The following is a 23,063-nucleotide window of genomic DNA, read 5'->3' as shown; positions in this document are numbered from 1 at the left end:
TGACAAGAGTGTATTTTCAAGTAACGGTGCATGGAAATGTCACCAGAGTATGCTGCCTTTCTTTCCTTCAGCAACACTTTGCGACCCTTTGTCAATGGTGCATAAAATGACATGTGGCATGGGAAGTGCAGTCTTGAAGGGGAATCAATTAAATATCTCCCTTGCTCTTGCAAGAGTGAAAAGTTTGTTCCTGCAAGTTTGTTCCTCTAGTGGAAGAATTAGGGTGTGATTTCCTCTGGCCATTGTAGACCCTTTGTGGCCTTTTGCCCTTGAACATCTCCCAACCATCTACATCCGCATTTGGGTAGCTCACATGGAATTGCTGGGGGAAAAGAAAACAGAGAAAGAGACACCTATACAAATGTGTCACATGATTCTTGTTGAGAAAATAAAATAAAATTGATTTTTTTTACAGGAGCTGTTAAAACGTACTCCCAAAAAACACAGTGACTACTCTGAGTTAATGGAAGCTCTCCAAGCAATGAAATCTGTCTGTTCCAACATAAATGAGGCAAAGAGGCAGATGGAAAAATTAGAGGTTTTAGAAGAATGGCAGTCTCACATTGAAGGATGGGAGGTAATGGCACAAATTTTGTCATTGTATTTGATGCATAAGGCATTTAGAAGTCTGCCCATTGTATTTCCCTTATATTCATTACAGTACATTATGTAACACTGGGAACAATCTAAGAATAGAATTTCTTCATCCTGCCTTTTGCTAGGTGGTAGTAATATTCTGTTCAGGATCTTGGTCTGTTCATATCAAGATAACAGATGATGGAAATTGCAAATTGTATGAGGCAGGAAAAGTCTCCAGTGGTTGCTGCTTCAAACTCATTGCTATACTGATAACTCTTGGCACTTACATGCCCCCCCCCCATGGAAACTGATCTGTCTACTCAGCCACCTTGCGTATTGCCTATTCTCTAGTGATAAAATGAATATCCCTTCCCCTTTTTTCTTCCCATTTTCCTGTTCAAAATTTTAAAAAGTATTTGTCCTGTTAAAATTTTTGGTTCCTTTAATTTACTTTAATATTAACTGGCAAATTAATCTTTTTTTTTTAAAAAAATGATTAAAATAATATATTAGGGGTCTCCCTTTACAATACCATCCGTATTTCCCAATGGGCAATGTGAAGGGGGAAAATAAGACAAAACCCCCTCCTTTGCTGGATGAGTGGAGAAAAAGACAGTTGGTGGGCAAGACCAGTTCTAGTGCTTGGAGAGGTCCTCAGGATGATGCTTGTGTCCTGACATTCATCTGAGGAGCACCCTATCCAGGTGTGAGGGCACTGAGCAGTCAGGTGTTGAAGGCAGCACCTACATGGTCAAAACTAGCTGAAATGGTGCTAAGCAGTAACTGCTGGTCAGTCACTCACTTTCCTTCCCCTGGAAGGCTATCTCAGCCTGTTTGTGTTTGCAGCTGCTTGTTACCACTTGCTTAATTTTTTAAAAACAAATTTAGCTAAAATGATCAGAGAGGAAAAATGCTGGCAAAGGTTGGTGACATCATCATCAAAGCTGTTCTGCAGGTTGCAAACAGGGAATGGCCATTTCAGTAAATATATGGTGGACCAAGAATCTACCATATATATGGCGGACTGGAATCAGGCTAGTACAGCCTTTGAGTATGTTCAAAGACAGGCATGGATTATATGAACAGATACAGAAGTATATTAATAGGGAAATTAAATGCAAGGAAGCGTAATGTCAGGAAAATAATGAGTTTTGCCTCCAGACAAAGATGGAAGAAATGTATGTTTGGGGATATGGTCTGTTGGTTAACGGTCAGCCAATAATTATGTACCTGCAGAGTATTTATATATAGTAAGTTATGATTAAAGGTAGCAAAAATGTGTTAACAAGGTATGTACAGTAATTTAACGTATGCTAAAATATATAGATGAAAGTAATTTTGTGAGTACTGTGTTTTATAAGACATAAATTAATTAAGGATTATGAGCCCAATTGTGGGACAGCTATTATGGTAAAAGTGATTGTAATACAAGGTAACCTCTTGAAACTATATAAATGAGATAGCTTCGGAATTAAAAATCAATTTTCATGATACCAGAACTCACCTTGCCTGTGTACTGGAGAAGGGGGGGGGGTAATTAATATAATGAACTCAGCAAGCTCTCCTGTACCTTACATGGAAGTAAGTGCTGATGCTTTATATACTTTTAAGTTGCTTGATATATATAGATATGAATAAAGGAAAAATGGATATAAAGATATTGTTGTTCTACTCCAGAAATGAATGTGGGATCATTGTAATGATGCACCTTTTGCTGGGGAATTAATAATCAGGAAGGAGGTAGCAAGAAGCTGCTACTGGAACCAGGCACTGGTGCATTGTTTGATTGTCTCACTCTTGAGAGGGTGAGTGAGCATGAGTGGTAATAGCTGTTTAGTACCATTGTTCTTAGGAGTAGCTGAGCTAGTGTACTGCATCTGTCTCTGTATGAGGAGGGGGCGTATACATGTGTATGAGGGATGTCTCTGGGCAGGGCCTCTTAAGCCTAAAGGCTATAGAAAATGCCCAAAAGCCACCTTCTTCCAATACTAGGATTAGTGGTAGGGAAATAGGTTTTGAGGGAATGCCTCCTTTGCATATATGTCCTATACTCTTTCTACTATATTTTCTCAGGGGTCCCCACTTGTGACTGATTTTTGTGGCTTACTTAGCATGGAAATAACTCAGCAAGGCTAACAAGAGAATACATGGCTCCCACTGAAAGTATCTCAACATCCCATTATCTTGTCACATACTGAGATTGTTACGCTAGAGAAGAGGAGAAGAGAGGACACAATGAGCTTGTGATGCACTCAGCAGCTGCAATGCAGTTTCTGGATCATCTCATTCAATGCGCCTTCTACAGAATCACATGATTAAATCAAAACATAAGTCAGCCAGTGATGTAAATTAAAATAATGAAAATATCAGGGTAAAGCTTTCTGAATTATAGTCTTGGTCTTCTGCTGTACATTTTTGCATGCTGATCTGTCTTTTCAGTTGGAAAAATAAATGGGATTGGTGTGATTGATAACTGGTTAGGAAAATATAAGCGCCTGTCTTCAGTCAATGCATAATTCTGTAGGTGACAAATAGCCTACGTCTGTTAAGCTGCATAAATTTAACAATTTCTAGATCTGTATAGTATAGCATCTGAGTTTGAAGCTGTTCCATATTCATAGAAAAGTGAGCAGTATAGCAAAGCATAGACGATATGATAAATAATATTAGTTTTCCATTTTTTTAAAAAAACCTCACTGATATTCAAAGGGGAAAAGCCTGCAATAAACGCACATTTGGTTGTTATCTGCCTGGTCATTGAACAGCTCAAAAACAAGAAAGAACACAGTAATGGATAATTCAGATCAACTCTGAAACATGTGAAGCTGTATGGCTAAGAAAGGTTGTTAATTGGGATCCCAAGAGGAAATGTATATTGTAGCTTATGAATATAAGCATCATATAAGTGTGCTAGAATCATTACAGAGAATTACCCTTGGGTGAAATATAAGCATCATAGGAAGAGGCATGCCCTGAAATGCGCTCTACATCCGGAATTCACGTAGTGATGTCTTATTTGGATTTGGAGACTACTATACAATGCACCTGCTTCATTAGAAAACCCATTCATTTGGAAAGTATTTGAAAAGCAAGACTCATTTGATTGGACTGCATTGCCAATAGATTATTTTTTGGACTTTGTACATTATTAAATTTCTGATATTATTAGATATCTGCATAATTTGTTATAGAGTTATAGCATTGTTTATGCACAGTTTTTTATTTTTTTATTTGGTAATTGAACAATAGGGTTGTCAAGTCCCCTGCATCCTCCACGCGATGCGATTATGTCACCTGCAAGTTTAGAGCCAGCAGCTCTAGGAGTTTTTGGGGAAACTCTTTAATTTTCCTGGATGCTCTAGTAATTTAGGAGGGAAAAACTTTATGGTACTTATTGTACCATAGAGTTTTCCCTCCCAAAATGCCTAGAGCTGCCAGCGTGCGATGTCACCGGTGCGATGACATCACCCACAAGTGATGTCATCATGCCAGCGACATCGGGGAAGGTTCCCCCTGCTGGCCCAATGTGCGAACCTTCAAGGCGAAGAATTCCTGCCTGGCCCAGGGGCTTGGCAGCCCTAATTGAAGAAACCAAGCACCTATTATACCTATTGTACCAGAGTTTTCCCTCCCAAATTGCTAGAGCGTACGGGAAAACCATTGAGTTTGTCCAGAAATGCCTAGAGTTGCTGGTGCATGATGTTGCCAGGATGATGATGTCACCCACAAGTGATGTCATCATGCCGGTGGCATCAGGGAAGGTTCCCCCGGCAGCCCAATGTGGGCCAGTGGGTTGGGAACCTCCAGGGCAGAAGAACCCCTGCCTGGCCCAGGGGCTTGGCAGCCTTAATTGAACAAGCCATTGTGATCTCAAAGAGCAATGGAATGGGAATAGAAAGAAAGAGGTGAGGACTGGGGAAAATGACTTGAAAATAAGAAGGAAATGGCTTGATTTTTATTTATTTTTATTTATGCTGATTATAAACTCATAGGGTTTTCAAGGCAAGATACATTCAGAGATTATTTGCTATTACCAACCTTGGACTTCCTTCATGGTCACCCATCCAAATGCTAACAAGGGCCAACCCTACTTAGCTTCCAAGATCTGATGAGATTGGGCTAGCCTGGACTATCCAGGTCAGGGTGAAAGCCTCTCCCTTTTCCTGCTTCCTTCTTGCTTTCTGACCCATCAGTCAATCTAGCTTTATCTGCCCCTGCCCTTCTGCTTTCCCCCCTCCCTCTGCCCTGGCAGCCTGTACCCAGGAAAGGCATCCCCATCTTCATAAATACTTATTATTTATTTACTTTTTGTTTATTTAATTTAATTAAAGTTCTGGGATTTCAATCCTGCCCATCCCGTCAAGGCAGGCTCAGGCAGGTTACAACATATGAGGTAGGCTCAGGGTGGGTTACTTTATTTATATCCTGCCTTTCTCCACAGTGGGGGCCAAAAACAGCTTACACCATTCCTTCCCTCCATTTTATCCTCACAATAAGTCTAACTTAGCCAGATGAGTTTCCACAGCAGAATGGTGATTTTAACCTGGGTCTCCTAGTTTGAAACTCTTAACTACTGCACCACACTGTCTTTCATGGTGTGGTAGATATTGAACAACAGCAAGCAGCTGGAGCTAAGTGAGACATGCAAGTTGTGTGTGGTAAGTAACTTATTTATTTTATTTATATTTATTTATATATTCAATTTATGAATTGCCTGTGCTCTATGATGTAAGGCTCTAGGCCAGGAGTGTCAAACATGTGGCTGGAGGCCAAATAAGGCCCTGCAGGGCTCCTATCAGGCTCCTGAGCAACTGGCTGTCATCTGCTTCCTTCTCCCTCTCTCTTGCTTTCTTCAGCTTACTTTGCAAGGCCTGCTCAATTGTACAGGAGCTCCAGAACAAAACCTCTATTTTTTCTATTGGCTGAGGTCCCTCCCTTGGGGAGGAAGGGGGGAATGAGGCAGAGTTCACTTTGCCAGGCTCTTTCAATCACACAGCAGAGCAACTGAGCCAAGCTTTTCTTCCTTCTGTTGGCTGAGGCTCTTCCCCCCTCCTTGTCCCCTGGAGAAGGAAGGAAAGAGCCAGAGCTTTCTTTGCCCAGTTCCCTGGATCCCATGGGAGAAATACAAAGAAAGCACCTTTAAAAAGCACCTTTTTACCTTTAAAAAGAAAATCTTTAATTGTGTTTGTGTCCTTTAAAAAGTTTATATCTCTGCTACCTAATCTTAAATAGGTACACATATGGCCTGGCCCAACATGACCCGGCCCAACATGGTCTCGAATGAGTTCGACACCCCTACTCTAGACAATATACAATCAGTTAAAAAAAAGTTAAAACCAAAATAGACAACTGCATCATTTCAAATATTTCTTGCTACCCTGCTCTGGACTGCGCCATAAACTCTCAGGTGGGTGACGAGAGGTCTGAAGCAAAGATTGAGGGAAAAAAGAGAAGGGAAGTGGAGGGTGCCAGTTATGATGGAACCACTGCTGTCCGCGACCAAAGGCCTGGCGGAACATCTCTGCCTTACAGACCCTGTGGAATTGTATGAAGTCAGGGCCCTGGGGGTATTTGGCAGATATTTCCACCAGGCTGAAGCCAGGGCTGAAAAACCCCTGGCTCTAGTTGAGGACAGCCAGATGTCCTTAGGGTCAGGGACCAGCAGTAGATTTTTCTAAGTCAAGTGTAATGTACTGAGTGACGAGGCAGCATGCTTTATTAGCGAGTACATCACAAGAGAGAGAACGTGGGCCAGGTCCCCAATTATATACACAACCCAGAACAACCCTCTGACTGGCCAGGTCCAATCCTGGCCAGTTAAACTTCCTGCCACAGATCTTGATTGGCGGAGCATATTTGCGGGCTACATCCGGTGACCAGTGGACTCCCACTGGTCACCTCTGTAGCGTTCGCAGTGTTGTAATTTCAGGACTGAAATGCAAGACACAACATTCCTCCCCCCTTGGTGGGGTGGTTGAAAAGAGCAGGTTGAGACTGAATCCGGTAAAGTTGGAGTCAAAACTGCAGTTCCCCGCAATTTGGCGGAGGGCGGCCAGGTAAATGGCGGCCCACCCCTTGATCCCTCTTGTGGAAGAGAAATCCGTGGGTGATGATGGATGGCTGGGGTAAGAAATGCCCAGTCAGGAGTCTGACCATCTCTTCGCACGTTTTCTCGGTGATCTTTGCGGGGGCCGAGAGACCCTTGGCTATCTCGAAAGTGGCCTCCCCACAGCGACATCTGATTATATTGTGCGTCTCAACAGGGTCGAACTGTGATCTCAGGTTGTTTTTGTTGTTGTTAGATCTCACAACAGCATTCAACACAGTCAACTATGATCTTCTGACTCATCACCTTGCTGATGTGGGAGTTTGTGGGGTGGCCTTACATTTCTCCATGGTCAGGAACAAAGAGTGGTGATGGGAGATAGTGTGTTGCCTGGGTACCGCCTGGTGAGTGGGGCTCCCGAAGAACCAATCCTCTTTCCAATGTTTATTTAACTTCTACATGCACCCCCTTGCCCAGCTGGTGTGGGGCTTCAGGCTGGGGTGTCACCAGTATGTTAATGACACCCAGCTATAATTGCTATCAAACAGCTGCCCAGATACCGCCTCCCCACAGACGCTCAGGAGCATGTCTCTCTTATGGCTGTCATCTGTAATCATGTTCACTCGTAGGTAGCAGTTGACCTGCTCCATGTAGGTCTCCCACCTCTCGGGGTTGGCGGGGTCACACTCAGCCAGGTGGCCCGTCATCCAGGCCAGGTGGAGAGCCAGTTTGGTGTAGTGGTTAAGTGTATGGACTCTTATCTGGGAGAACCGGGTTTGATTCCCCACTCCTCCACTTGCACCTGCTAGCATGGCCATTTTTTTTTGCTACTTAGCGATATGCATACAACCACATAAAGTTTTAATGTATACGAATGCACGCATGCACATAATGCGTGCATGTACATAATAGTGGGGGGGAAAAAGAACTGGGTGGTGCCGTTGTGTGGACGGCAGAAGACGGTTTCACCACAGAGTGATTCGAATTGCATTATGGCAGTCTGATCGATAATATCTGGAACAAAGATATTCAGAACAGAACCGGGTCAGTTTAACACAGACTCAACACGCTGTGTGAACAGGGCTTTCATGTTAAAGGAAATACAAACAAACACTGTGATATGCTGGCTAACACATTTAGTAAAATTTTTGTCAGGAATCATATAAACCTTTTGTCACATTATAAAGTACAACCCTATAATATTACAAAGAAAATTCCATCCAATGAGTGCGCATTTCGTTGTCTTCCTCAGAAGTATTCCTATTTTCTTGAAAGTTATCAGCCTCTTGTTACAATTCAGTGTTTATACTGGGAGCAAACTAGTTCTTAACCTCTTCTCTAAACGGATGCAAAAACCTTCTGAATTTGGCTGGCAAAATGCTCTCTACAACCTCTTTATTTTCTTCAAAATTATCATCCTCTCAATACACTCAAGTGTTTATATTTAGAGCAAGCCAGTCTGGAATTTATTCTTTAACAAGATACAAAAGCCTTTTGAATTTTGCTGGCAAAATGCTCATTCAATACCACTCAAGTATTTATATTAAGAACAAACCAGTCCTGAATATCTTCTCTAATCAGATGCAAAAGGCTTTTGACTTTTGTGGGCAAAATGCTTTCTCAATGCCACTTGAGTGTTTAATTTACGAGCAAGCCAGTCCTGAGCCTCTTCTCTAACCAGATGCAAAAGCCTGTGGCAAAATTCTGTGTTTCAAAGCAAAGAGCCTTTGGTACAGGCAGTCCTTCCTGCTGCTGCTCAGCTGGATAGTAGGAGAAAAATGAGAGGCAAATTGTGTGTGTGGTGGTGGGGGGGGGGCAGCTGGCTTCCCAGTGTTCTATGTCAGTTCTGGCACAACTGGAAGTGAGGCCAGTGTGTGTGGCATTCAATGTTTAAATCGTACAGGTTGGACTGAATGCTAGAGGTACTGATGTAATCTTTGGTCATACTGGAAAAGCCATCATGGTGTCATTGGCTATGCCATTATGTCACAGGTGAAGCTCTCTCTTGCAGTGCTGATTCTCCATTTGATTGCCAGCCTTGCAGCCCTAAATGTTAGTAGTGAAATTTGAATAAATGTTCTGGTTACAACTTAGTATCCATTTACTAAATGCATAAGAACAGACATTTTCTTCATATGATAGTTTCCCCACTTCTAACTGACTAAATTTGAATTATTTTTGCAAGAGTAAGCCAAGTTTTATGAGGGTTCTTGGCGATAAATCTTTCTGTATCACTAGTTTAATTAACTAAACATCTGGTTTGCGATAGAGCTTAAGAACAGAGGAGCATACATGTTAGAGATTTTCTCCCAGGAAAAATTGTTTAGTACATTGCTTAGCTAGCAACATTTTTTGTTTAGTTAGGCATTTGGCTGAGCTGCTTTGTTTCTTGACTTTTGCATTCAATTTTGATCCATTATGTTTTGCTATGTTTTTAGTGTAATAAATAAATTTAAAATTTATTATTTATATTATTATTATTATTATTATTTATTTAATTTAAATAGAAATGTATATAATATGTTAATAATAATAACAATACAGTTCAATTTGATTGACTTATATTGAGCTTGATTCTTGCTAGCTGCTTTGAGCATGTTCTCACTGTAATCATTTTGCCAAGAACTTGGTGGATAAAATCTTTTGGATCTGTTCCAACTTAGACTTTGCATTAGCAGTAACAGGACTGAATGGTTGCAGGGTGCCAAATTGTCCAGTTATGTGGGCTACCTTTCAGCTTGTCCAGTATGAGGATGTGGACAGGATCTTTGGAAGTCTCTTGTTTGCCTCTTGCTTCTTGCTTCTCCTGGCTGCTTAAATCTGCCAGGTTGTTGTTGGTGGACTGGATCTGGGAGATAGTTAAAGCTTCCCTGAGAGGCATGGTGGTTACTCCTGCCTTGAAGCAGTGGTGCGTTCACTCTTAAAGAAACCTACTCTGGACCAAGGAGAGTTGAATAACTACTATGAAGACACTCTGGATGCTATAGTTGGTACAGAATGCCACAGCCAGAGTGCTGACTGGAGTGGGTCGCAGGGGCCATATCACTATAGCCTTGTTCTACCTATACTGACTTCCATATTGTTTGAATCTGTTCTTTAGAGTGTCTTCTAAACAAATGATTCTGGTAACCCAATCAATGAATAATGTTAGAAGTCCATAATGTAGCATAATATAGTCCTTTATTCAGCAAAATTTTGATTTGTATGGATAGTATAGCTCTTCAGAGTTGTAAATTTGCAACTGTGGTTTGAAAGCTGTTGTTCACTATGCAGCGAATCTCAGTGATTTCAGGATTGCAGCCCAAGTTTTTTATATTTACAAATGAATTTGGCTCAAATCCAGAAGGATGCATCTAATTCCACCCCCAAGAACATTCCTCTGAGAAAGTCTCTATAAAGACCTATGATTAAGATTAAAGTATTTCTTTGTGGAGTTGGCACAAGAACAATTTAAAAGGGAGGAAATGCCAAGAGAGAAACTTTTGAAAATATTCAGCTGCATGCATGGATGGTTCCCAGGCATGTGAACCACTAACGGAAAGTTAGCTAAATCTGACAGCTGATAATACCTATGAAGAGATCTGGTCAAGTATAATTTTTCCAATAAAATGTGGTGTGTCTCTATAATTTTTTTTTTTGGGGGGGGAACTCTGTGCTCACCATAGAGCTTTTACCCAAATGCTAGAATGTCCCCATGCGACATGCCCAGGTGATGACATCTTCAGAGGATGTTGCTGTGCCAGGCACATTGCATGCACCAGAGCTCTTCAGGGGTGGGACTCCACCGGCCAGCCAGCTCCATGGTGGCGGATTGCAGGCCTTAAAATTGGGAGGAAACCCCACCCCTCTCCGTGGGATGGGACCCCTATTAAGTACATTTATATTTTTGAGAATGCAGAGTGCTGGTGTTGTTGAGCTCTGAATGCAGATGTAATGCATATACTCATTTTTGAGAAAAGTATATTATAGGCATGAATCCAGCAATATACAAGTGGAAACATAAACTGACAGTGCAGTTACACTCATGCCGGATCTTGTGCAACACCTAATTCTTTGCTCCCTATATTCTAGGGCCCAGAACTTTGGTTGCACAAGATCTTGCACAAGGGTTTCAATAAGTTTGACTTAGAACAAGTAGCTAACATAGTCTTTTTATTGTATCTCTGCTTGCTCAAGAGTTCTAGGAAAAGAAATGATGCATGTGATCTAACCCATTGATTAGAGATATCATAGGATATTAATTGCTAATGGAACCTAAAGTGCTCTTGTTGGTTATTTTGAATGATTATGTTGGACTTGATAATATGGAATTACAATGCAATCCTTAATAGAATTACACGCTTCTAAGACTACTGAACTAAATGAGTTTGTCACAGTTCTGGTCACAGTAACAAGAATGCTTGTCAGTGTAGCTTGGAAATGAGAGAGTCTACCATCATTACAGACTCATAAAAGCATTTGGACTGTGGCACTTCCAAAATTAATTTTTTGATTTGCAGACATCAATTATTTAGGGTTTTTTTCCCTGTTTCTATAGGGTTCTAACATCACTGACACATGCACAGAAATGCTGATATATGGAGTCTTGTTGAAAATCTCTGCAGGGAATATTCAGGAACGGGTGTTTTTTCTATTTGATAATCTTTTAGTCTATTGCAAAAGAAAACATAGGTAAGACATTATTAACTGATGCTTTGAAAACTGACTTCATAAAACGTGGATTTTATTGTTAAAATATTCCTGATACTTTGAGGAAACTACTATATTGCAATGTCATTTACTTAATTTCTGAAATAAGAATTATTACTTAATTCAAGAGCCATTGGATCTAACCCAATGCCATTGTGGTTCTTCACTCCTCCGCAGACGATTGAAGAACAGCAAAGCATCCACAGATGGACATCGATATCTCTTTCGAGGCAGAATAAATACAGAAGTGATGGAGGTGGAAAATGTAGATGATGGTACAGGTATGTGCATCTTAACCAATCCAAAAATACTTTTTTTTCTGATACATAGGGTTTTGTAAAATGTAACTGAGTTATGTTTATCTAGTTGAATTTTTTTCTTTGGCAGTTATTGGATCATGTTGTTACAATACATTTGTAGGTCAGTTGGTCACATTTATTGTACATGGGCAAAGGCTATTATAGTATAACAAAAACACTCACCTGAGCAGTGATAACACAACAATAAAAGCACAATAAAATTGAAAGTAATATAAAACTTCTGTGACCAAAACATAACATAAATTGTAGTGCATTAAATGTCAAGCAAAACTTTTGGGCAGATTTTCTTAGTAGCCTGTGCATACAGAGATATCATATAGGTAATATGCTAGTCATTGTTATAAAGAAGGTATATTATTATATCTACTTCTGAATATGAAGTTAGCCTGGCTAAAATGAGTGCAAGCAAATTGGAACTGGGGCCAAGTAAATAACAGGACATAGTGGGGGAAGTATGTTTGTAGAACTCAGTAGGTATGTGCAGCATACCAGGTATGTGCAGCAGAAGAGATAACACTGTACTTAAGAACCTTTAATGTACCTTGCTGAAATGGATCAAAGTCAATCCTGTCCAGCATACTAGTGTCCTGTTCAAGGCTAAAGTTCAGGAGTCTAGGCAAGGTGCTGATGCCTCAACAATATGCAGAAGGTTCCAGCAAAAGACTGAGGGTGAACTAAGACCTTAAATACTCTTGTATGGAGCCTCCAGGAGCAGGCTACCAGTACTTAAAGGTGCCATGTGCAGTTATGGCAGTCAGTACTGTATCTGGGCTGAGGTGTTCCAGCTGCCTCCTCCTCTCAATCTTGGGCCTGTTCATTTGGCAAGGAGGAGTCTGTACCCTGGCCCATGGCAACTAAGGTATCAACTATGTATGATGCTAGAAGTTTGTAAAAAGAGTTCCAAGCATCTTTCCCTTTAGATATTATAAGCAGGGACAAAAACACAGAAAGTTTCATCAATACATTTATGTTTGTCTCAGTAGAGCAAGTATAGACTCCATAGAGCTGTTTTGAATAGGAGAAGAAAGCTTTAATCCCCTTCATGTGCTGAGTCCTGGTTGAATTAGAAGCTTTCCACTCATGATTGTTAAAGAATAAAACACTGGGGAACATCATTCACAGAGTTCCCAACTTCACATATAGATCTGTCCTAATGAACCATGCCATAAGCTACCAGTGTTCTTCTGGAAAGCTTATAAACAAGGCATAATGATACTAGCTATATCTTCTTGTTTGACTCCAGTAACTGGTATTCAGAAGTTTAATGAATCCCCAGGTTGTACTTTGTTAACATTGCAGAAGTTACATCAGCTGCTTCCACATGAAGACATGAAAAGGTAGCCTCAACTGCTAAAGCAGAAGCAAGCAGAGTGGAAATGGGTGGGGTTGTCCACATGCCGCAGTTCCACATTGCTTGCTGTTGATGCTGCCCCCACCTTCCCTCTATCTGTTCATTGTGTCAGTGCAGTGGTACAGATATCTCACGGGTCTTACTGATTAACCCTATGTATTCAGAGTAATCCACCTTCTCCTGTCAACTAGTTGTGGTCTAACCGGTTACAACCGGGCTATTTGATGGGAAAAAAATCCAGCCCATGGAAAAGTATGGAACAGGTGAGAATAGAGCCCCTAGCACAGCCAATTACCCAGAATCCACCCAAATTCCTGCTTGGCCCTATATGCAGCAACCAGCTAATCGTGCTACCACTAGAGAAGGTCAGTTACAGCTGGGCTTTTTCATAGAAAATGGAGCTCATTTGCATATTAGGCCACACCCCCTGGCATCACCATTGTTTCACACAGGGCTTTTTATGTGGAAAAGCCCAGTAGGAACTCACTTGCATATTAGGCCACACCTCCCGACACCAAGCCAGCTGGAACTGCATTCCTGTGCATTCCTGCTAAAAGAACCCCCTGAGTTGTAGCAAAAAAGGCACAAAAAAGCTGAAGGTGAGAGGGAGCAGCAGGACAAAACAACTACTCTGTTTTGCCCTTAGTCCATTGTGCCTTCTTTGTCATGCCTCATTTGAAACAAGCTGGGACCAGTCATATTTCCTCTGAATCTTGTGTATATCAGTACCAAACTAGATGTCAACCAGGAGATCCATGGTGTTTTTTTTTTAAGGCTACAAGCAACTCAAGTACGAGGTTAATATCTGAGCCATAATGATAGAAGAGGGAAGTTTAAGCCTTTCTCTCACAACCATGTAGTTGGCACTAGAATCTGTAGGCTCACAGATAAAACATGTATTTTCAGGCAGTAGCTCTTGGTGACTGGTGGTGGCTTAGACTGGAAGAATGATGTATGGGAAGGTTTAGCATCCTCTACTAGTGCCACAGCCCTGGTTTGTATTAGGTCATTCTATGACAGCCTTTTAAAAATGGTGGTTGGTTCTAATCATGGGTCACTGGGGCACATCTAGTTGGGCCTTTTGTATGGTATAGATAATAACTTTTTTTGATCTGAAGTGACCTTTCTACTGCCGCTTTTCCAGCTGACTACCACAGCAGTGGCCATATTGTTATAAATGGTTGGAAGATACACAATACTGCAAAGAACAAATGGTTTGTGTGCATGGCAAAAACATCTGAAGAAAAGCAGGAGTGGCTTGAAGCTATTCTGAAAGAAAGAGAGAGAAGAAAAGGTGAGTACATAAACTTTACACTGGATTTTTCCTAAGTAGATAATGTTGCGCTTGGAATTAACTTGGCTGTGTGCTTTTTGCCATTGTTCCCAGCACTAGAAGGCATATAGAGACCCTTTCAAAACTTCTTGCTCTGTTGCCTACATTCATACTTTCCTACTCCTTGTTCTGCTTGTCTGAGCTGCAGCTCTAGATTCTTTAGAATCTGTTCATTCAAGTAGAAAAATAATGGGAATAAGGGCTCAAGATATTTATTTACCTTCGATTTGTATCCTGCCCATTCCAAAATGGACTCAGGGCGGCTAAAAATCAAAGGTAAATAAGATGTGATGTGGCAGTGCTGTATGGCAGAGGGTCTGATAGTTTGCTGTCAAAATGAAGAAAACTCCAAAATTAAGGAGGAATTGTCAAAATACTTTAAATGTTTCTGTGAGGTGCTGAAATGTGCCGATACTCACTAAATATATCAATAAATAATAATCAGTTGGGGGTTGGATGAACATCACACTAGTCATAGAAATAAAAGAGATGTTAGCTGGAGGAACAATTATGTCTTTCCATCAGTGGGTTGTTTGCAATTTATATCAGTATTTTCTATGAACAGGGATACTTTTAGATGGAAAGATACTTGGGTATCTCAAAAATAGTTGCTTTGTGTGAGAGAATGGATTCCCCACCTGGACTGTGTGAGGACCATAAGTTTTTGTGCACCTAGGACCTATTGGGTGGGATTCTGCAAGCTGTGAGTAAAAGGCACTGCCTCTCTATTCCCTTAGCAGCTTAAGACCTCTGAAGAAGTATTGGAGGAGATTTATGAATAAATTGCAGCAAGACACCAGAGAAGGGGGTTTCAGTAAGTAGTCATGTTGGGTTAAGGCAACCTTATAAGAGCCAATCTACTGTCTCGAAAGGCCCTGCTAAATGTATAGCTAGAAGTTAGAAGGAAACAAGAGTATCTGTCACACCTCTCATGTTCTATTTCAACAATCTATACATTTCTACCCCTTCCTACAACATATCTTTGTAGACACCTCTTTTACAAAGCAGGATGAACTGACATAAGCAGAATAACAGATGACTCATCAACATAGCTTTTCCAAATTCAAATACCATAGCTAAAAGTTATGAACAGCATTTCTTTCACCATGAATAAAACAATACTTTCATTCTTTTATTTGTTTCACAAGATATTAACCAAAATTCTGCTTATTTACATGAATGCAGGCTAATTCAAAAGTTTTAAGCTAGTATATTTGAAAAGAGATTTCAGCTGTCTGTCTGATGCACAGATCTAGTGATCTTAAAAGTTGTTATTTGAGGAAAAAATGAAAGAAGGAAAGGGCGTGTTTATTCACACCTCCTCCTTATAATTAAACATTGTGGATATTGCCCACATTCATATATTAATACTTATAATGCAAAGTTAATATATTAATAACTCATCAACTTTATATATTAATACTCATCATCAGGGCTTTTTTTTTTAGCAGGAACGCAGTTCCAGCTGGCTTGGTGTCAGGGTGTGTGGCCTAATATGCAAATAAGTTCATGCTGGGCTTTTTCTACAAAAAGCCCCATGTGAAACATTGGTGATGTCAGAGGGTGTGACCTAGTATGCAAATGAGTTCCTGCTGGACTTTTTCTATCAAAAAAGCCCTGCTCATCATGAGTACAGAGGAATTCAACCAAGAGAATGTTTAACTTTAATGTTTAATGTGATTTACCAAAGCACTCTTTCCTAGGTGTTGTTACCAATTTATGTGGTCCTGTTTAATTTTCTAGTCACTAATTTAGGGTAAACTTGGATAATATGGTAGAAAAATCTGTGACTGGATCTCTCATTTTTTTAAGCAGCTGTGTAGCTACCTAATTGGATAGGGGTGAGGTTTTAAACTTTATCTCTATTCTGTTTAATCTCTTCTCTAGTTATTATTTGGGTAGTGGTTTAAATTGAGATAAACAGTGCTGAGGGAAAGGAATAAAACTTCCCTGGCAGTGCCATAGACCTACTCTAATTTGCCCGATTGCCCATGGCTGCCTTTAAGTTAAGAAAAGATTGGAGATCTGCTAACAACTCAGTGCTGTCTAATCTAGCTTGGTTACAAGGAGGAGGGCAATATTCTTTTAAATTGTCTATCTTCAGTTTAGTCTTCCAGATAAATATAATTTTTTTGGATTGCTGGATAGAAGCTACTGTGGCATAAGAGAACTAGATGCTAGCATTTGTGTGTGCTTCCTTTTATTTATCCTTCTTTAAAATAAAAGTTTATTATTATTACCTGCCTTTACCAGCCTTTATTAACTAACTTGGTTCCACAGCTGTGTTTCTGGTTTCCTTGGTAACCCAACATGTAGGTTAAAAATCAGTCCATTCAGACTTTTCAAATCATTATGGTCTGAGATTCCTATTGAGTGGTGATGTTTGAAAAGCTTCAATATACAATGAGCTATGTAGTCACTATACATTTGGCAATTTGCAGACATGATGGATATGTTCTCATTTTTGTGCATAAAATATCAGCATTGTTTGAATCTATTTTACAGTTCCTAGCAAGTGTGATTATCTGATCCAGGATAGTAAACAGCTTTTTTTTTGGTGATTTGTAGATGGGAAGAGAGGGATGGTATATGTTACATTTAAGACATATTACCTGGGTGTTTGTTTCTCTAGTAATTTTAATAGTTGATTTAATAGTGTTAACTGGGAAACAGTTTCATTTCACTTCCTTTTTTCTTTTCTTTCTTTCTTTCATTCTAAGAGGCAATTTACATTTTAAATGCTTATGTTATTTCAAAGTAGTCAATCTAGATTACTTAACTATAGATTACTTTGGAAGGCATTTGAGTTGCCAGGTTTGGCAATTGGGTGTACGAAACTTTGGGAGTACTTTGTTTTGGATATATTGGCTGATACTATTGTAACTGTTAAAAAATTTGGTCCGCATTCGTTATTAAATGGTTGCCCTTCTTGAATTATGCATTGGGCAAGGAGTTTGTGTCTGGGCATGATGTACACTTAGATACTATATTATCATTATTTCTGTTTCATTAATTGTCAGTACTTGGTAGCTTTTTTCTGTACGCTGTTCCATATGTGTTAATTCTATAACTATTTATTTTTCAATAAAACTGTTGAACTGGAAAAACCCCCCTATAGATTACTTAACTGAAAAGGCCTTACTTGCACAATAATTTCCTCGTATTTATGCAGATAAGGATATTTCTCTCTCTCTCTCTCTTTGCTGATGGGCAGTATGAATCCTAAGATAACAAAGGAAGTGTAAGATAACTAGACAATCATGTCCAATGTGTGTTTGCCCTGAAGGGAATGATGCTATAATGAATAGTTTGTTTTTTATTGTTCCCGAGTGAAGGTTTCCAGATTTTATTTAGGAGTTACCCTGTTCACAGGAATTTTAAGTGATATAAATTTAGATAACTCACTTTAATATTAACTTAAACTGAAGAAATTGTATTACAAAACCACTCCTAGCATAATGAGCAAACAACTGCAATATAGAAACACTTTAAAAAGACTATAAACTTCCCCATAAGCACTAATTATAGGCTGTGCATTTTTCAAAATACAGTTGTAAGTTACAGTTACTGAGGAGGCAATTGTTAGTGTTTTCTTGTGAATGACTGACTGTCCTGCACTCAGAGTCAGTCAGGTTTTCTTAAAGTGGTGCAAGTCCGTTGCAACTGGAGCACAAAGCATAGTGGACATGTTGATCCAGGTTGTCTTCCTAGGCTTCCCAATCCCCAGGTCCCAGAGGGGGATCCCCCGGTTTTACAGGCTTCCCCCCTCACCCAGCTAGCTGGCCGGCGGGGGAAGCCCCGCCCCCACAACCATCATGCACCTCCATGAATGATTCCCATAGGGAATGATGGGTAATTGATCCGCGGGTATCAGGGGCTCTGGGGGTGCTGTTTTTTGAGACAGAGGCACCAAAGTTTCAGTATAGCATCTAGTGCCTCTCCCCAAAATACCTCCCAAGTTTCAAAAAGATTGGACAAGGGGGTCCAATTCTATGAACCCCAAAAGAAGGTGCCCTTATCCTTCATTGTTTCCTATGGAAGGAAGGCATTTAAAAAGATGTGCAGTCCCTTTAAATGTGATGGCCAGAACTCCCTTGAAGTTCAATTATGCTTGTCACACCCTTGCTTTTGGCTCCACCCCAATGTCTCCTGGCTCCACCCCCAAAGTCCCCAGATATTTCTTGAATTGGACTTGGCAACCCTATGTCTTCCTAGGGCTCAGCTTAGGCTGGGAGGATCTTGGGCCCAGCTCACTACTGACATGTACAAGAGTTACTAACGCTGTGTTATGCCTTGTCCAGGATCCTGCAAGGAAGTGTAATCCTCAGCATTGTGCTCAGGTTAACAGCCCATAAACTGTACACCAAAAAAACATTTAGGAATACATGAGTGATGTTTGCTTGTTTACTTAATATGCATATATATGCAGCCTTTCCTCCCATGCAGTTCTCGAAGTCCACTACATTCAGTGGGTTTTATTCTCCTTAATCATTATTATTAGCTTAAAGTGAAAAATTTGTATCACAAAACTATTCACAACACACAATGTATATATTGCTTTGTTGGAAGGAGACCAACTTGAATTCTCAAGCTATTTCATTTTTGTTACGAAGGCCTTTGAGTGTAAAGAAATGTAGATATTTATATCAGTAAAGTGATAGGTACCATTTTCTGAAAATACTTTTGAAATTATTTCATTTTGTTTGACAGGTCTAAAACTAGGCATGGAACAAGATACTTGGGCAATGATCTCTGAACAAGGAGAGAAACTTTACAAAATGATGTGCAGGCAAGGGAACCTGATCAAAGACAGAAAGAGAAAATTAACTACCTTCCCCAAGTGTTTCCTAGGGAGGTATGTGCCATTCTTATTTCATTTGAATCTTATTTCAGCTATTATTATGATACCTTTATTCCAAAACATCTTAACTGCTATATTAAATTATTAAAATTGCTGATATTTGACCATTTTAATACTAGGATTTAAATGTTTAGACTTCTATTTGACATTTATCAATATTTTTTATCTTTATTGTTGCTTATTTTTATTGACACTTTTATTGAGAGTTTCTTGCTGACAACTAAATATGCTAAACTAGCATTTAAGCAGTAAGTATGCAACAAACAGCAGTTGAAGCACCCAAACTTGAACTTTACAGCAGGTAAACAAAAAAGTCTTCAAAAGTCTACACAGGAGCAGAGGACAGAATGCAAGAGATTGATCAGTGTTATCACAAATAAACTGGAATTTGTTTATGATGCCTTAAAATTGGCTTATTACTTTTCTGGATTCATGAGTGTAACCATAAAATCAAAATAACCTTATTAAGCTTAAGGCAATTTGTACATTTATTCAATTATATTTAATTCCAGAAACTTTAAAGGGATTATATTTATATTAAATATATAAATATATGAAAGGGACTATATTTAACCCCAGAAATTTTAAAGAGGTAGAAAAGAGTCATGATGAATGAAGAGTTAAATATCTCTACAAATGAACATAGTTTTAAGAATGTATTCATCTTTCTCCAGATAGTCTCAGATGCCTTAATGCAAATAAATACTCCTCTTAAATAGAGAAGAGGGAGACAACAGTTCATAGGAAACTGCCTCTAGTGACACTGCTTGTGGACTGTGTAGCTATATACAGGTTCAGAGTGTCATACTTTTCTAAAGTGCACCTGAATGTCACAAGGCCTAAAACAAATAGAGGACCAAGATTTTGGATGTGTGACATGCATCACTATATTGTAAATTAAAACCTAAACTCTGTCCGTAGCAACCACAGCTTTGCTGCTACAGCTGTTGCCACAATTCTTCCAGTATTGGGAATTGGCTCTGGCTGTGGTCGGGTGAGCTGTTTGATCTGATATAATTGTTGTTGCCCTCTGGAACTAAAATGCACAATTAGACAGAATCATCCCTATCTGGTCTCACAGTTGTCTCCCCCCCACCACCAGGTGTCATTCCTCTCTGATTATATGTTTTCTGACATCACAGAAAGTCCTGTCTTTAAAAATGAAGGTTTCATCCTGCATTTCTGGATGTCTGAACTCTCCATTGCGATCTCAAGCCATCTAGGAAGTATGGCCCTTCCCTTCCATTTTCGCTCCTTTTTTTTGTCAGTTAGTGATGAGTGCATAACCGCATATTCACACCCAGGTTGTGTACCACTTCTTGCTCATTTCAGCACCCAAATATTATGTTAGGATTGGGAGCCCCCTTCCCTGGGGGTTGTTTTAGTGTGACAAATCCAAGAAAAAATTACCCTTTCTGCCGTTTCTTGGGGTGGGACAACACTGGAAATAGTCCCTATTTAGGTTCCCATATTGGTGGCCACAGTTCCACCCCCAGAACTTTACTCGAAGTGACTTCATAATATTGCTTTAGCAAGAAAGCTCTATGGGAAGAGAAAAAGGAAAAACTTCCCTATGAAATGAGAGGGAAAGGGAGTAAGATCAGGTGGGAAAGGGAGTGATTTCTGGCAGGGAAATACAGTTGTATACACACCAGTGATCACAGTACTTGGCGAAGGGATAGTAGAACTGCCAAAAAGGAGCTGGTGTTTTGGTTATGCGCAGGGGTGGAATTCTAGCAAGAGCTCCTTTGCATATTAGGCCACTCACCCCTGATGTAGCCAATCTTTCAAGAGCTCAAAGGGCTCTTAGTACAGGGCCTACTGTAAGCTCCAGGAGGATTGGCTATATCGGTGTGTGTGGCTTAATATGCAAAGGAGCTCCTGCTAGAATTCCATCCCTGGTTATGCAGTTATGTACATTGTGAAAGACAAACCAAAATGGATGCTGCCTGCACACTCCATCGTTATGCGTAACAATAATCTGGATGGTCAACCACAGGGTGAGCTCATGGTGAAGCAAGTTAAAGGTGGGATGTCTGAACAAAACTGTCCTTTAAAAAACCACATTGGAATTAGAAACGCATCCAGACCACGCTAAGACTGTTTCCTGACAGCAGCCTCAGTGGTAGAGCATCTACTAGCTTGCAGAAGGTACAAGAATCTCTTGTTCAAAGCGTCAGGTACTGGTGATATGCAGGACATTTGCCTGAGACCCTGGAGAGCCACTGCCAGTCTGACTAGACAATAGTACTCTAATGCAGGGGTCCCCAACCCCTGGGCCCTGGACCAGTCCCAGTCCGTGGCCCATCAGCAACCAGGCCGCCAGTCTTGCTGCCCCCCGCGGTGCCTCCTCCCCCGTCTGTTTTTACAATGTTAAGCTGGGGAAAGCATCTTCTGGGCTCTTTAAAAGCTCACCCCCCCGCGGTGCCTCCTCCCTCCATTTTTACAATGTTAAGCTGAGGAAAGCATCTTCTGGGTTCTTTAGGAGCTCACCCCCCCCCCCACTGCAGCAGCGGCAAGCGACCGCTGAACAAGTGGCTCTGGAGGCAAGGGCAGTGTCGCTTGTTCAGCGAGTCACTAGCCACCATGGTTTCTCCCGCGCATCAGCTGATCAGCAGCAGGGGGTGGTGGTGAGCTTTTGAGGAGCCCAAAAGGTGCTTTCCCTGGCTTAACATCGTAGAATCAGAGGGAGAAGGAGGCATTGCGGGGGGGGGGGGTACAGGGGCGGCCAAATTCAGTTCCTCCATGCTGCTGGCCCCAGGGCTGTGGTGGGTGGGTCGGCCGGTCCCTGGTGCCAGAAAGGTTGGGGACCACTGCTCTAATGAACCAGTGGTCTGGTTTAGCATAAGGCTGTTCCATTTGTCCATTGTTCCCTTTCTTTTTAGACATTCTAAAATTAATATTCTCTAAAAATAATATTCTTTTTAACTTTTTCTAATTAGTGAATTTGTATCCTGGTTGCTGGAGATTGGAGAGATTCACAAACCTGAAGAAGGTGTTCATCTTGGTCAGGCTTTGCTAGAGAATGGCATTATCCACCATGGTAATTTATTTCATACAACATTTCATTTCAAATACTTCTTTAAGATTCCTTATTATCTCTAGATGTCTCATATGTTTGAGTTCTCATCTTATCACATTTTCTTCAATTATTTTGTTTTTGAAGTGTGGAGACATGGACAAGACCCTTGGACCAGTGCAGTTCTTCCACTAGACCTTTGTTCTTCCTGGCTGGTTTCATCCTGGTTGGAGAGATTGATTCCATCTGTTTACACTTCCTTAAGGGAAGGAGTGACCATTGGCCTGTTAAAAGAAGCCATGGCAAGACTTTTTAAAAGCATCTTGAATCCTATAGGCCCTGGGAATTATCAGCTAATTTCAATTCTGCCATCCTTGATCAAAGTTACAGAGAACATGGTGGTAGATCATCTCCAGGGTATCATAGATGAAACCAATTATCTTTAGATTTTCAGACTTAAAAACTGAGGTTTAGAATTGGAAATACCTTTGTCTATTAGTGGATAAATTAGGGTTGCCAGCCTACAGTTGGGGCCTGGATATCTCCTGCTTTTACAACTGATCTCCAGCTGGCAGAGTTCAGCTGCCCTGTAGAAAATGCCACAAGTTGCCAGGACCACAGAGGAACAACTATGAGGAAAAACACTGACTCCTCTCCATGCAAACACAAAATATAACAAACAAATATCTGTGTTTACCAGCAAATACAAATCGTAGTGTTTTCAGTGACATACATTAATCCTGAAACATTTTGAAAAGCTGACATGGAGGTAATTTGCAGAAACGTTCCGTTATTATTTGTGAATATATTTGAGAAAGCAAAAAGAAATGAGACATATTGAAATATAGCAATTGATTTTTGGCAC

At 40.4% G+C, this 23,063-nt stretch overlaps 1 protein-coding gene across 2 annotated transcripts in view; it reads left to right on the top strand.

Moving 5' to 3' along the window:
• The window catches only part of PREX2 (phosphatidylinositol-3,4,5-trisphosphate dependent Rac exchange factor 2), a 202,395-nt gene that overhangs the window by 51,803 nt on the left and 127,529 nt on the right, over positions 1-23,063 (top strand). For both annotated transcript variants that reach the window (XM_060243668.1, XM_060243667.1), the window contains exons 6-11: positions 416-577; positions 11,163-11,296; positions 11,492-11,595; positions 14,130-14,279; positions 19,029-19,173; positions 22,122-22,222. In XM_060243668.1, coding sequence (XP_060099651.1) covers positions 416-577; positions 11,163-11,296; positions 11,492-11,595; positions 14,130-14,279; positions 19,029-19,173; positions 22,122-22,222 — 796 coding nt within the window. The remainder of the gene's footprint in view (positions 1-415; positions 578-11,162; positions 11,297-11,491; positions 11,596-14,129; positions 14,280-19,028; positions 19,174-22,121; positions 22,223-23,063) is intronic.

This window comes from Heteronotia binoei, chromosome 7 (assembly GCF_032191835.1).
Source record: "Heteronotia binoei isolate CCM8104 ecotype False Entrance Well chromosome 7, APGP_CSIRO_Hbin_v1, whole genome shotgun sequence".
NCBI classification, from domain to species: domain Eukaryota; kingdom Metazoa; phylum Chordata; class Lepidosauria; order Squamata; family Gekkonidae; genus Heteronotia; species Heteronotia binoei.
This window is presented reverse-complemented; position numbering and strand designations above follow the sequence as displayed.